Source organism: Chelonia mydas, chromosome 8 (assembly GCF_015237465.2).
Source record: "Chelonia mydas isolate rCheMyd1 chromosome 8, rCheMyd1.pri.v2, whole genome shotgun sequence".
Taxonomy (NCBI): Eukaryota; Metazoa; Chordata; order Testudines; family Cheloniidae; genus Chelonia; species Chelonia mydas.
The window spans coordinates 54,080,143-54,096,526 of NC_057854.1; the positions used below are offsets into that span (position 1 = coordinate 54,080,143).

The window sequence follows — 16,384 nt, forward strand, 5'->3', positions numbered from 1 at the left end:
GAGTTGGTTATGAAGAGGTGTGGGAATAGCAGAGTTGGAGACTGTAGCTGCTGTGTCTGAATTGAGTTGTCTCTCTAACTCTTTCTCCCTGGCATTGTGCCTAAACTGTGTATGGTAAGTGTCACTGCTGAGTACTGGGTTTATCCTTCTATTTCCCACCATATTTCAGTGTAGCTCTTGTATTGTAAATTAGCATAGGATAGTTAGGCTGAGGTATTTGTGTTTGCTGTGTAATCTTTGTTTTAAAACTTGTGGTACCTGCAACCTGAATATATTTTGCAAATTAATACTATAATAGTGCTTGGCATAATTCTTCTCTGGATGTTACATGGCACTGTTCTGGGTTCTGTCCACTGCTGAGATGCCTTGTCAGCACCAACTTAATTTGCCTCACGTCTTCAACATATTGTTATACCAAATTAGGTTCCCTCTAGACTCCTTAGACTGACTTAGACCCAAACTCAGAGGTGAGTTTAAGTGAATCTCAAAGAATATAAAGTCACATAATTTACACCTTCTTCTGGCCTTCAAATTGTATGTATAAATTATACCCATTTAGAGTTTTAGCGAGAAATTAATCTCTGGTGCAACCCTGTTGAAGTCATTAAAGTCGCACAAGGAATGAATTTGGCCTTTGTAGGCTTAGTTTGAGTCCTTTGTTCGGTTAGACTCTCACCCACTCACTGACGTATCTTAACGCTTAATCTCTCTTCTGAATTTTGCCCCCCCCCTCTACCCCCCAAGTCTGAGTGCAAGAGATTCTAAGATGATGTAATTTACATGTCAGAGAGGTCAGAAAAGAAGCAAGAAAAGCAACTAACAGGAGAGTGTAGAAATGTGTGAGCTGAAGTAGGCCGCCCCTTACTTTAATTTACCTTTTTCCAGCTCATTGGTGTGTAAGTTACACCAAATTAATCACTCATTGGTCAGTGAGTCTAAGGGAATTTGAATAAGTGTAATGGAGTCTAACTTACCCCACCTAGTACATTACCCCTGAATCTGGCTCTGTGGTTGGAGTGTGTGTGTGTGTATTATATATTATTGGGGTACTAATGTGTTGCTGTTTAAGGAATTCTTATGGCAAATCTTACATGTAATGTGGATGGAGCCAGGACACCAGACCACTTGAGAAACAAAATAACACAGTGGACATATGAATCAAGCGTTATCTCTTTGCTCAGTCCAGCAACATTCTGTAGTTGTATTATTTACTTGGTATATTTTGTGTTCTTGCCAGACTGTTTCTGGGAGCAGATGTGATCACTAATAGCACACCAACCAAAGAGCAGCCCAAATCTACTCCAAGTGGGAGCTCTGGTGAAAGCATGGATTCTGTCAGTGTATCATCGTGTGAGTCGAACCACTCTGAGGGTGAAGAAGTCTGCATCACCCCCATAGACACTCCTGATGAGCCTCAGAAAAAGGTACAGTCTAGACACTTAGTTCAGAAGGCTTGCAGCATGAATACCCCTGATGAATAGTTGACCCTTCCTAGTATAAGCAAAAGCTGAATTTTCAGTTGCATTGCACACTCATGTCTACTGTTAGAACTGACCAAGACACTACTTTCAAGGAATGGGAGTATCCTTAAAAATAGATGTGATGAAAGTAGAAAAGATCTGGGTCAGGCTTTTTATACAGTTCCTTTTATGAGCAGCTTTTGGGTGTTGCCAGATCTGTAGCATGTACACAGGGGGAACCATTTTTAATTTCTTGGGGTCAGCTTTTCTTGTGGGGTCCGGAGGGGTTTTTAGGTAGTCTTGTGGCCATTTAACAACACACTGCTAGATCTGTCTCTCTCAAGACACCAGCTGTGGGAGTGACGGAGCTGTCTGTAATGGCATGTTTATGCTGGGAGGTTATTGGCTTCCTGGCAGTGGGACCAACAGACTGAAGTGTGTGTGTGCAAATATCAGATTGCTTGCGGTGTTCCTGAGGCCCAGTGGATGGGATAATGGCAGTGAGAGGAAGGGCTTAGAGGATTTCCATTCTCCTTTTTTTAAAAAAAACAGGGAGGCAAAGCCCTGTGGAGGCTAATGGAACCAGCAACAAGCATTTCCTCCTGGAACATCTCAGATTGAATGAGCTCATCTGCACTTAGCCTTAGGGTGGTTGGATTTTCTGTTGAGCCCCTGATTCTGCTACAGAGTTGCCTCTTCTGGAAGCAGCTGCCTTCAGTGGTCAGCATGGTGAAAATGGCTGTGTCCTCACTTCGGAAAAGGCACGTTTTTTTACACTGCTCACCCACATTAACTACACTGCTGTAAAATCCTAGTAGAGAGAAGGCTTCTGTGGTTTTTACCGTGAGGGAAGCAAGGTGACGTAAACACTATCCCCCTGCTTGTGGTTGACCTCACCTAGTTCACCATGCGGTAAAACTGCAATGTCTTGTCTCCACTAGGATTTTACAGTAGGATAGCTAATATGCATGTGTTATTCTTCTGTAAAATCACACCGGTTTTTGGCAGTGAAGACAAAGCCTAAGGCACTGTGCAGGGGAAGCTGGGGATGTGTGGAAGTGGGTAGCTGCACTGACACAAAAAGGTGTGTGTAAATGATTCATAATAAGGTAGATACTGCCCATGCTGCAGGCCCAGGGGAGACTCCACCAATATGGCAGGAGGAGAGAAGAAAATATCAAAATGACAAACCAATCAGAGGGGAATTGGAGAAGGGAAAAACCAACAGTGACGCCTTGTCTACACACAGACTTGCACCTGTTTAATTAAACTGCTTCAGTCAAACTGGTGCAAGCCCTTTTGTGGACTCTCTCTTATTTTAGTGTAAGAGTTCTTTGAGTGATTGCACATGTGCATTCCACTCCTGGTGTCTGTGTCAGAGCTGCCCCTAGCCCGCCTTGTCCTTCTTATGGCCCACGATGGTCATGGGAACTCTGTTCTATACCAGAACAGTTATCCTCTTGACCTTTGTAAACATTGTGTGTGTGTGTGTGTGTGTGTAGTTAGTCCTATTCTCACCCACTGCTGTGCTCATTAGACGTGACAGCAGCTAATCAGAGAGATTGTTAAGTGCACCAGGCTGCTACCCTCAAATCAAAGGATGAGTTGCCAGTGAGGAAAAGGGTGTTTTGGGGATATTTGACTGTTTGTGTTTCACCTAATAAAAGAGCCCACTTCCCTTTGATTTCTGCTGACCTACACCTGCTCTTTGGGAGCTTCTTCCTAAACCAGTTTCCTTCTGCAGTCTGGCATCCCACAACTTTCTTTGGTTTGTTGTATCTGCTCCCACCTGCTGGTCTGTTCTCCAAAGAGCAGCAGAAAACAAAGTGTTTTTAGTAGTGGAGTCCAGCAGCACCCAGACAGGACAGGGTTGGCGGGTGGGAAAGTTTTTAATGTGAATAGTAAATTGTCAGATTACTACCTGCAGAGGTGAGAATGCCACTAAGAACTTTAGAAACCGGGCATGGACTTTACAGTAACTGAATTCCTGATTGTGCGCCTCTCCCCCCTCCCCCACCCCGGAAATGAAAATTCCATGGTCATGTTTCTAATTGTATGTTGTTTTTTTCTTAATTTATTTTTCATTACTTAGCTCTCTGAATCCTCCTCCTCTTGTTCCTCCATCCATTCCATGGACACATCTTCCTCAGGGGTGTCATCTTTAACCAACACTATCTCACCCCCTCCTTCCTTAACCTCCAATCCCAAGATCCACAAGCGCTCCATCTCCGTCACATCCATTACCTCAACAGTATTGCCTCCTGTTTACAACCAGCAGAACGAAGACATGTGCATCATCCGGATCAGCATAGAAGACAACAATGGCAACATGTACAAGAGTATCATGGTCAGTGATGTGGAGGAGTTAAATGTTTTTATTAGTACTGAGATGTTTTTGTTCAGGGTAACCAGTTATATGCAAGGTCTCAGCCTTGGTGCAAATGAAAGCAGCTAAGATTTTAAATGCTAACGGCCACTTCATGTCCTTGATTCGTGCATTCCAGTCTTCACAATATGTTCCATCTTCTGAAATCCCCCTGGGGTTCCGGTTGGCTTCAGTTCATTGCGTGTCCCAAATTGTTGTATAATGCTACTGGTAAATGTGCACTGCATTCCACTTTTAGAGGTAGCTGCATTTTAGTAGTGGACACCCCCCTGCTCCACACACCGATTCCTCCCCCCACACATCCCTCTTGAGTTTCAGTTCTTTTGAGTGAAAGATGTTATTTAATAATACCTAGCACTTAACTATATAAGGATCTCAAAGGGCGTATAATTGTAAGGTGGTGGTATGATACAATATCCTTCTGTCATATCTAATCTATCTCTAATGCATCCATCATTATGAGATTTGGATTTTAATCATAATCTTTATCCCAAATTCAAAGTTTTATTTGTATTTATTAGAATTAGTTGAAAAATCAAAATAAGTTTCATGAAAATTTCAAACCCGGTTTTGTTGTATGGGTTTTGGAAACTGATCTATTTTTAGTTTATCAAAAATTTCCCCAGAGATTTTCACAAATTTGTAATAAAAACATTTTTTTCAATATCAAAGACTAAAATTTTTAAAAATAAATATTTTTGATATTGAAAAAAATCTCACCACATGATTGAGTGGACAAGTCAAAACTGGCAATGGAAAGAAAGCCCTGAAGGTAGAAAACCAAAATGGAACCCTCCTTTCTCCCCAAATCATAAATAATTAAAAACAATAAAGGAACATTGAGAATGAAAATTTAAAAAATGGAAAAATACTGAGAATATCAGAATATTTTTCTCAATTTCATTTTGAAAAATGTCCAAATTTATCCCAATTTTCTGCAAATGAAAAATGTTAACCACTTCTGGTGTTAGTTTTGGGGATGGAAGATACAAATAGCAAATTTTTATACTTGAGGTTCTAAACTCAAATGAGGAATGTGGCAGGTTTGACTGAGATTGCATGTGCCAACTTTCTGCCTGGAGGGAATTTTTTTTCTCAATACCCCCTAAAACTAGTGACTGTACAATGGAAGGTCTTACAAGCTTTTGAACTGAGCAGTGTTCCCTCTATAATGAAAACTACCAGCTAGTGTGCAGCAATGCTTCCATCCTATAGCTCCATTTGGAATCCCTCTCATCCAGGTGTAGATGATCCTCTGTGAAACATTTCCTTTTAAAGGGAAACTGTCAAGATATAGACCATGAACCAGATGCGCAGCCGTGTAGCTGCTGCTGGCACAAAGTGGTAACAAAGCTAATGGATCTAAGCAATGCTCTGATGGCACAGGACTGCTGAAGTCGCTTCTTCATCACTCCCTCATTCCAGCTTGCAGCAGAGTGGTCATGATTGGGACTCTGTTATGTCCAGGGGATCCCAGCTGATTGAATGATCTCACACAGCTATAGACTAAGGCCTGAGCTACACTAGCGGGGGGGTTGAACTGAGATACACAACTTCAGCTAAGCAATTCGCATAGCTGAAGTATCTTAGTTCGACTTATCTGGCCGTCCTCACGGCAGCGAGTCGACCGCGGCGGCTCCCCCGTCGACTCCGCTTACTCCTCCTGCCGAGTACAGGCGGAGTACAGGGATCGATTTATCGCCTCTAGACGAGACACGATAAATCAATCCCCGATAGATGGATCACTACCCCCTATCCTGTGGGTAGTGAAGCCATACCCATAGAAGAGAGCAGCCTTCATGGTGGTCTCTTATATCAGGGACTGACAAGACTTAGAGGCTCTAGGATTGGTGGCAGCATATACAACAAAGCATGTATAACAATGTAAATGTCACTATTGACGATGCTATCAGTGTTTCTCTGGGCTGGGCCCTTTTCCTATGTTGACTTCTTTACATACCTCACCTATGCCTCACCCACAAGCCATGGAACAAACACTCCATGTTTTGTTTTGTTTTGTTTTTTGTTTGTTTTTTTTGAATGGGTGAATCAAATAAATATTTTGCAGCTTGCAGGACACTTTATTTTTTTTTTTTTTTTTTTTAAAGGAATTGATCCCTCAGGTGCTGCAAAGAGCAATGAACTATGGGCCTGGGAATTTTTCTGCTGATTTCAGTGTGCTTGAGATGAGGCCCTAGGTTAGTTCAGAACAAGTGACACTTCCACAGCAGACTGCAGACTAGATACAAGGCCAAAAAATCTTCACAAGGTTTCGAAGCAAGTATTTACCCCATTAGATTCCAAATTAATTGCTGCCTATGAGCAACAGATGGAGAAATTATTTATGTAGAAATTTTAAGCCAAGTACAAATGACACCTCATCTTTCAACACATTTGCTCAAGGGAGCTGATTATGTTATTTACTGATCTCGCAGTTGGTGCAGTATCTATCTTCCTGCATAAAAGTCGTAAGTAGCACATTTTTGTGCCCACTAATAGCTACTATCTAATTCCTAAGAGGCAATAGTTTCTTAGTGCTTTGGGAAACTCACCCCCAGACCCAGTGATGAATTCAAAGCAGACTTTTATACATCAATTACAATGTTTAGATAACAAGTAAAGTGAAGAAGAAAAAAACCCTCATTGCAAAATTCTTTTTCCAGTTGACTAGCCAAGACAAGACTCCGGCTGTCATTCAGAGAGCTATGTCAAAACACAACCTGGAGGCTGACCCAGTCGAGGATTACGAACTTGTTCAGGTCATCGCTGAGGACAAAGGTAAGAAAACAGCGATGCTTGCTGCTTAAAAAGCTCTTCAGATTTTGTAGGAAGAAAGTGAATATGAAGGAACTACAGAAACACAGTGGATTTTTCTTCTGACAGACGGTTTCAGTAGATCTGTGATTGATTCATTGATCACTATAGGCCTGTCCTCCACTTTGGATATGAGCAAGTGCAGAACGGGACGACGTACAGTCCGAGATCCCAGCTTCAGAGTGTAAAGAGACGTGAAGTCAGGGCCACAGGGGAATGAACAAAGAGCTGGGAGTGTAGCATGCAGATTCCATGCTGCCGAAAAAAGCACAGGGAACACCGGGCCATTTCCCTGAGATCTCTGGACATATGATTTGCCTAGCTGCATACTCCTTCCAGCCTGCCCCTGTACTGACAGCATGGCAGTTTCCCATTAGCTGGACTCCACCAGCTATGTGGTCCCTACCATCTTCAATGGCATGTGCAAGCTACCGCGGGGAAGTTTGTCCCGTCTTGAACAGCAGTGGTCTCTGCAGCAATTTGCAATGAAAATTCTCTTGCAGTACAGCACAGAGAGCAGCTGCTCCCTGGCTCCCCCTCACTCAGCCAGGCCTGGTTTCTTTTTATCCACAGAGCATTTCCCACAGAGGGTTAGCATGCAGGTATTTCCTCACCCTGCACCCTCACCGTCTGGCCATCTGACTTCACTATTCTTTGATTCCCTACCATGATACAGAGTGGAGTTGAGCGCAGCTTACCTGCCTTCCTATATAATACGGATCCATGAAGTAGTGAGCACGACAAATCAGATAGGCACGTGCAAAGCAAAGCCTCCATGCAGAAACATAAGAGTTGCCACACTCCAACAGACTATCCGGAGGTCTGTCTAGTCTACTGTCCTGTCTCTCACAGTGGCCAGTACTAGGTGCTTTCAGCCTGCCTAAATTCCCAGCAGTTTCAAAGGGGCACAATATACTTTACTTCCTGTTCTTAATTGCTGTGCATTATGGCTGCACACTGTTAAATAGATGTGCTTCACCCGAAACAAGGCGATGCTTCAGTGATCACTGAAATGATTTCTCTACTGTATGCAGTTTGTGAATCTATTGGTAAAGCAGATTAAGATCCTTTTCCATATAAGATCATTATTATGTATTATTATTACTAGAGTTAAAAATCAGATGGCTAAAGCATAGTTTAGAGTCAGTATGGGGATGATGTAAAAATGGTTTTTATACCTTCGTGCTTAGACCCTGATGCAGCAAGGTACTTGGTATGTGCCTAAATTTGAAGCATGTAATTCCACTAGTGTCAGCTTAATGCCCCTACTAGCTCTCTATGAATCTTGTCCTATTAATGTGCTGAATTAAAAGTAAGATGTTACTCCTGTAATCCCTGAAAAGCCCATTCAAGTGCGAAAGAACAAACTGGATTCTCTTCTGCCTAATGAATCCTCTACAAACTTGTCATCTAAGCTCTGGTTCTGAACCCTTATTCTGGGCGATGGATGTAAGAGGCAGAAAGAACCCAGCCAGATTTGTCAAATGCCAGGTGGAGTTCTGGGTCTGGTAGTTAGATCCAAACAAGCTTTTTCTGTAAATTGAGCCGATTTGAACTGCAACAGAAGGATAATGACCCAAGATGTGAATGCTGTGCTCTCACATTTCTAACCATAACCTCCCTGTCAGGAAATCACTATATTAGCAAAGCTCTGCCTCATTCCCTAGGATCATTCAGTCTTGCCATGCAGACCCAAGGATGTATACCCGGCATGAAAAAGCAGCTCTCTCTGAGACCCTTTTCATTATTATCTGTTGGAGGCATTCCAGCCCGCCCCTTCCTCCCTCCACAGGGCAAACCTAGTGGGACACTTCATGACTATGCAAAAGAGGGAATGATTTATTTAGGACTGTGAAATTGCATTTAGTCTCAGGTGCTGCAGAGATCCCTTGGGCTGCCATGCAGGGAAGCTATTTATTGATAGTCTACCAGCCAGATTTAAAAAAAGTGTCTTGTTAATGAGTTAGGGTAACCCATCAGCTAGAAAAATTTCATTGCTATCACAGCCTAGGCACCTATCTAGTGATCATCAACAGGGTGGATGTAGATGGTGGAAGTGGTGCCATTTTTCTGTATCACATAATGTATGAACATTTTCAGGTATCCAATCCGAAAAAATTGTTAAATTGCAAAAAGGGCCACAACTCGAAGAAACATAGTCTGATTTTGACCAAAACTGGCAGAGAGCTGCGTTATCAAGTGTATTTAGAAGCTATGTACTTAAAGTAGTACTGTTTTGGAAAATTTGGGAAATATTTAGCCCCATGTGATATACTTTATGCATTTTCACATACATTTTTGCCATCAGTTAAAGCAAAAGTCTGCAGTCATATGACAGTATGAGCTTGTTTGTACCATGTAATTTATCAAAATACTTGTCATTCTTTGTAGCATGGAGTGATCTGAGAAAAAAAATTGGCTGCTAGTTTACATTTTATGAATATTGGCTACTGTCCAATGACTCCTTCTCTGGCAACTGATATTAACACAGGGCACACCAAGATGAAATATTTTCAGGATATGTTCCACTCTCTGGGCCAAAACTGGACCTATGTCATGTATGGTGAAGCAATCTACTGCAAAGCACTGTTGATTTAAATGGAGGAATCAAAACAGATTTGACAATGACTACCTTGAGATGGGAGGCATGCATCATGCAGCAAATTTCATGGGTGATACAGCATTTATGGTGCTTCAGCCATGCTCTAAGAGGGAAAGCATATAACCATGGCATTAGAATCCATAAACTTATGAATGAGGCGATGACTCACTTGAAATGGGTGGCACTTGGCAATTCCTTGAACATTGATGTTCTCCCAGAAGATGAGAAGAGTCACCTCTTGGAGGAAGCTCGAACACACATTGAAGCTTTTGAAGATGTGGCGCAGGCACACAGAGAAAACGGAGTGGAAGCACAGAATGCTCTGGCAGACTTGATGAACAGCGCCCAAGCATTGTACCAGCTCGTGGACACTTGTTACCCAAGGGAAAAACTGTTCAGATACATTTCCATCCTGGGAAAACTAGGTAACACATTGCTCGCAACCACAGATGGATTACATAGCAGCAAAGAGAGGCAAAAACAAGTCCATGGAGCTTGAAACCTTTGCAGAGATGATCCCACTATGACAGTGTAGTCATATGAATTATGCCAGATGGGTTGTGTAAATGTAGCAGAAGCCAGATCTCTGGAGGAGGAGAAGCCAGCTATATATTGTGCCCAAGTTGATAGGAAGCAGTGTACCAGACTGCAAGACTCTTCAGTGGGGTACTTACACCGTGACATGGCCCTTGAGCAATCTCTGAACAAGGACTGTAGGAATCATCAGCATCTTTGCACCAAAGATAAGGCTCTGACCAAGGATTACCTGACTGCACGTTTTAAGGCAGCTGTAAAAGCTGTGACAAAACAAAGGTGTGGAATACAGCCTTCGATCTCCACAAAGAAGCTACCACAAAACACATGGCTGCCGATTAAATTGCTGTCCAAGGTATTAAAAAGTTGTGACTGAAAGAATGACAGATCTTTTTAACATTGAACCTGGAACAAGCCCACACAACAGTCACTTGTGAACACTGCAACATCTACTGTGGGCCCACCTGAAAGTGCAGAAGGTTTGTGCATGATCAGAGAGACTGGCACACAATAAATTAAGCCGTTCATAACCAGGTGTCTGCAAAGGGCTAAGGGAGACCTCTTTTAGCCCATAGAAAGGCATAATCTGAAATCATTTGGTAGTCTCAACAAAACAATCAAACAAAAGAAGCAATCAGCACAAGTGATAACTATTGATCGTCAGATATTCAGCAAGCTGACAGTTTTTGCCCAGTCCAGAGATGTTGATATCCAGTGTTTGATGAAGCATAAGCTGGCACCTGTCCCACTTTCCCTCTCCAACTTGGGTGGATCTCTAAGAAAGATCCAAAAGAGCAACACACTGTCTTGGCTGGAGACAAATCTGTCAATGGTTGAGCCACCAGCATCTGATGAGCCAACATCAGCTATTCTTAAACTCAGGATGCTTCTGCTGCTGATGTGCAATGATATTGGCAAGTACAAAACTTTTGGAGAGCTGTCTGATCAGCTGCTGCACACTATCGTCAGACTGCAATGTCAATACACTGCTATTGTTGGTGACAATTATGCAAATGAAGAATCAATCAAATCTGGTGAGAGAGCCCACAGGGGGAATGTCCAAATGCAAGACATTTGGAGCCCCGACTCTGTTTACAGCATTACCAAGCAATGCTTGCAGATGATATCAAATTCAAAGACTAAATCTAACATTGCAAACTTTTGCAGTGACTGGATCATGGCGTGTGGACAGAGATTGACACTTGGTCATTACATATTCCTTCCTGGTGGGTTTCACCACATCGCACGTGCAGTGAAAATAGATTTGAACCAGACTCTCACAGAACCTGGGTGAACACCTAAACCAGGGGATTGTAGAGGGAGTCTCATGCTCCCTGTGGTCCAGTTACTATTTAATTAAAATGGAACAGCTTCAACAAGAGATGAAAAGCCGCCAACACCTGAATAGCCCTTAGTTCAGGGACTGGGGCACTCACGTGAGAAAGGGCAGATCCCTATTCAAATCCCTTCTCATCAGGCAGGGGTGGGGGTGCGGGTTGAACTAGAGTCTACCCCATCCCATGTGAGTACTCTTAACCACTGGGCTAATGGTTACAAGCAAAAGCTGTTCCCCCTGTCAGGAGACTCCTCACGGAGGTGACAGGTCCCTGTCCAAATCCCTGTTCCTCATTGTGCTCACCTGCATCCAGTGTGACTACTCATCCCTAACTATTGAGCTAATGTTATAGGGCAAGTTGGCTCATCCCTGACCGCCTTGTGTGGAGTTAAGTGGCCTCTGAGCATCCCTACCAGATCAAGTCCCACAGGACGCTAGGCCGGGCAATGCCTAGTGGCCCTGGGTTTGAGAATCATCCTGAGGCTTAGGCATGAGAGGTGCCTGGTCCCTAAAGTGAGGCAGCAGGACACATGCTCCGAGGCAGAAACATTGGTGTCTGGGGAACGTCTAGAGCAAAAACTTGGGTGCCAAATGAGTTTAGGGTTGGGCAGCAGCCAAACACAGGTTTTGTAGATCACAGTAGTGCCTAAAACTGGGACCGACTTAGGCACCTAAGTCTCTTTACAGATCTGGTTTGTGTGCCAATGATGTGGACTGTGTGCCTATTCGAGGCTCCCCTGAATTCTGTGTTGTGGGCCTGTGGCACATACTGAGCATGCTCATTCTCAGTTCACGTCCCAGCTCAGCACCGCATGCCTTCTGCATCGGCACTATCTGTGCCCCCAACTAAAACGCTGCTGGAGTTCCCTGTGTAATTTGCCCTATTGTAAAAACTGATTAGGAGAATGATGAGGCTTTGTTCACCAAGTGACCCCAAAATTGTACTCCAGGCACTATTCTGCATAAGCATCTGCCAGACCAGTTCTCAAGCCAATCTGGCTCTGCCTTTGCCTTTTAGTGCACCTTAAAATTAAACAGGTCATTTGCCAGGAGCGGGAAGGGAACTGTAGCTACAGAGGCCCTTGCCTATGACTCCAAATTAGCACCACAAAATGCTAATGGCACCCAAGGCCTTTTACAAGCATAGACAGATTGGCTTGGAAATGTGTATCTGTGAATGTAAGAGCACTTTGAACCTTTGCCTTTAAACAGACATGTTACTTCAGCCTTCATGTTTCTGTTGCACCTGTTGGCATTCCAGATCTCACTCACAGCAGCACCATGTTGTAGAACCAACAGGAAAGTCTAATAATGTTTGAATTACTGGGTTTTGGAGCTGTGTGTTGGTCAGCTCTGAGATACATGCCATGTGAATACTACTCCCCCCCACCCCCAGCTTTGTGCAAAAGAGAAGTGATTCCTTCCCATCCCAAGGACATGTGCGAAATATCAGCTGTGGGGTGTCAGTAACCTAACTGCATGCTGTCATTTATAAGCTTGCTCCCAGTACCTACAGCATGAGCAGTTTTCAGCATGAGCCTTTGTGCAGCATAGCTGGGAAAGTATCTGTGCAACAAAGAGATGCAAATACCACCACGAAGATTTGGTGTGCTGCAATGCACTCGGTTGTGACAGTGATGAGTGTAGCAGAAGAGCACTGAACGCATCAGACACAGATTCTGAAGGGGAGTGGAAATGGTTCAGCTATCTGCAAATTACTGAGACTGTTTTTGAGAATAAATATAGCTCTGGGGAGTATTGCATGAGACCTTCAGTAGGTCATAGTTATATGCAAGTTATATATAAGAGTACACAGTAATACTTTGTTATTTACACAATATATTCACATAAGATATTCTATAGTCCTCCTACTACGAATCATTACTGTTGTAGAAATAGTTTACATGTACTGTCATTGCATTCAGTGATAGTAAGATGATAATTACAGTTATACCACGTGTGCTTTAGGCTTATGTCTCTGGCCGAATAGATAATGTAAAAAATATGTTTTGTAATTAAGGGGTAGGGGGGCTTATTATCTGCATAGATTCATAAAAACAGCAGACAAAAAAAATCTTTGCTCCCATCAGTCCATTCTATCAATGATGACAGATATTTTGAGGTATTACGTGGCGCAAACAAGCTCTTGCTGTCGTGCGACTACAGCCTTTTACTCTAACTGAAGGCAAAAAAGGACAGGAAAATGCGCACAAATCATCAGGGGCTAAATATGTCCCAAACTTTTCAAAGCAGTACTATTTTGAGTGCATTGGTGCATTATCAATTTATTTAGAAGGTTTCTGCCAATTTTGGTCAAAATTAAAGTCTGCATTATGGCCCTTTTTGTGATTTTTCATGACTTTTTTCCCGATTGGATGCTGATAACATTTAAACATTACAGCATATAGGAAAACGGCTCCACTTCCAACATCTACATCCACACTGGTGGGATGACCACCACATATGTGCCTAACGGGGTAGCAATGACATGGTTACCTCTTAGTGCCCAAAACTGGGACGGGCTGGTAGACTATGAGGGAAGTCCCTAATGTAGTCAGCCTGGAAAGCTTTCTTTCCTATTAGTATATTATTTTACAGTGACACCGCCCTGGTTCTCTTTTCCAGTAGATCTCTCTACAGTGAAATGCATTAGTGGTGGTGGTATGTGTTGAGAGTGGCAGCAGCTGGAGGTGATGCAGTGCTCGCTCTGAGAAATACAGTTTCAATAGTCAGACAGAACTGCAGTGGGAGAGCCAGGCCCAGAGCCTACAAACCACTTACGCACATGCTTCGCTTTACTCATCTAATGTTTGCAGGATTGGGCCTTAAGAGTGTCTGGGGGTTTATTTTATTTTTTTGTGGGAGGTGAGAGCAGGAGGGAAGGGGGTCTATCAAAATCACTGGACATGTCTGCAGCTGGGGAGGGGGTGGTTACAGTTGCACATAAAAGGTAAAACCAAATTCTATTAATAAAACCACCCAAAGCCTACCAAACTACACACATACAAAATGCACTAAAAGCACATTAAGATTGCAAGGACAATCACATTTCCTAGCTGTGAAGTGCCTTACAGTTGCCTATGCTGTAACCCTATTTCAGACCCCATGCTCATCTGCACTATGCTAGTCTTCAGTTACATGATCACGTCCAATTTCCCCCCCTCACTGGAACCTGAATTATAGTTGCATGGGCAACTAGTAAATGCCAGTTTTACAACTTTCCAAGGGCTTCACTTTGCAACCTAAATAATGTTTTTTAATATAGTTTTTTTGTCATCATAACATGTCCCTGTTCACAAGGGGAAAGTCTGAGAGGACAGAATGCACTGCTGCCAAATCAGAGTCGCATGTGGGCATTGCAGCCAGATTTGCCCACATGAGATTTCTTTTCATGCTGATAACTGTATTATCAATAGTAGAGCACATCACCACTGACTTTGTTTCCTCTCTTTGCAGAGTTAGTCATCCCCGACAGTGCTAATGTATTTTATGCCATGAACAGCCAGGTCAACTTTGACTTCATCCTACGGAAAAAAAACTCCCTCGATGGGCAAGTGAAGATGCGGAGCCGATCTAGCTTGACACTTCCCAGAACTGCCAAAAGGGGGTGCTGGACTAACAGACACAGCAAAATCACACTTTGAAGAGAATGAGCTAACACAAAGGAGATTCGGTTTAGAAAAAAGAAAATTCCTTTGATACCATCCAGTATTACAAAGTAATGGAAGATGAAGGTGTCATGGAAAGATTTGAGACTGGAATGCAAAGTGTGCGTTCACTATAGATATAGATAGAGATGAACATTGAGAGAGAGAGACTTATGGGACAGTCACTATGGAAATATATTTTGCACATTGGCCTAGGAAGGTGAGGTCACATATACAGGGAAAAATGGAATTGTCAACCAGCCTTGTCTTAAGAATTCCACATAAGCTAAATCTCCTCCTTGGAAAGCAGATTCTCCTTTGTGCCAGTATTACCTAGAACAAGAACTTTAAATTTATTTTTATACATTGGAGAAGAAAACTGTTGCAATTAAATTCCACCTGAATCAAGCGGGAGGATGCGAGCAGCCATCAGCTGAATGAGAACACCAATTTCCAAAGGGTGTGGATGAGCTGATGGCTGCTAATTCTTCACCCTGTCTGACAAGTGTTGCCTCCAGGAGGCGTTCACGTCTGTGAAGAAGAAAGAAGGGTTGAGACCCTCCCAAAATGCTAGTCTAGAGACACAAGGAAGAATGAAATGGTGTGCACGTAGGTTGGTTTCACAGAACTGACAAACAGTTTTTGCAGTTGTTCAAAGCCAGAAAATGGGCCACAGTTGCTTTTGGATGAATGTCATATTTTGTTCATGAGCAAGGCAAGGAAACTCAACCAACATTACTTCTCTGGACTTTGTTCACATCTTAATGCCACTACGGTGTGTTCTTCCTTATGCTTACCTAACCTGTTTAACAGGAATCAAGGCCTTTTGCATGCACAGTTGCAAGTTCTCCAAATTCACTGATATACTTCTTTGTAATGTGCAATCCCTCTTCAGGTGCAGAGCTCTACATTAATTCACATTGATTCAGTGAGAGCAACTATATTACCTTGTGTTTTAAAAGTGGCATAAGACAGACATGTTTATTATTCAGTGCCCAAAGTTACCACAGATCTTATAAACTTGTAGCATTATTATACATAATCTTCAACCACCGCCCTCTCTTATATGCTTCTATTAACTGAATAGTTTCCTGACATGGTACATCCTTCCAGATGGAATAAAGAATTTAACCTTCTGTAAAGGCTCCCATAGCTGCTATTCTCTGTGAAACTTTAAATGACGCATTTCTTAACTCGAAGATACAAGTCTCCCTTCAGAACACATGTGTAATTAAAAGGTCACATAAAAGATTTTAATTGAAAGCCATAAATGACACATTGGATTGTAAGCAACACTCACAGAACAGATTGTCTTTTCAGAATACTAGGGTTGGTTAAAATAAACTCAGATCTTGAATTTTATACAAGTCTGGAGCATGTTTTACCAGTTCTGTAGCACTGATTGTCAAAGCTGGGCCTAGATTCCATTACCAAATAGCCATGATGTACCAATAAATGTCTTAAATGGTGTTGGGTCTTTACTATGAAAAGAATTATTATTCCCATTTAAAAGGCAGCACATTCTCTAGGTCTGGGTATCTTAAATTCAAGTTGTATTTTTGTTTCGGGGATGAATAGGTCCAGTTTTGAACTGAGCCTTAGATG

General features: G+C 42.6%; 1 protein-coding gene across 14 annotated transcripts in view; it reads left to right on the plus strand.

Moving 5' to 3' along the window:
- RGL1 (ral guanine nucleotide dissociation stimulator like 1) overlaps positions 1-16,141 on the plus strand; it is a 158,178-nt gene extending 142,037 nt beyond the window's left edge. For all 14 annotated transcript variants that reach the window (XM_027823606.3, XM_043521182.1, XM_043521181.1 and 11 more), the window contains 4 exons: positions 1,238-1,424; positions 3,553-3,807; positions 6,510-6,624; positions 14,589-16,141. In XM_027823606.3, the coding sequence (XP_027679407.1) occupies positions 1,238-1,424; positions 3,553-3,807; positions 6,510-6,624; positions 14,589-14,776 (745 nt within the window). In that variant the 3' untranslated portion in view covers positions 14,777-16,141. The remainder of the gene's footprint in view (positions 1-1,237; positions 1,425-3,552; positions 3,808-6,509; positions 6,625-14,588) is intronic.
- Positions 16,142-16,384: the final 243 nt, after the last annotated feature.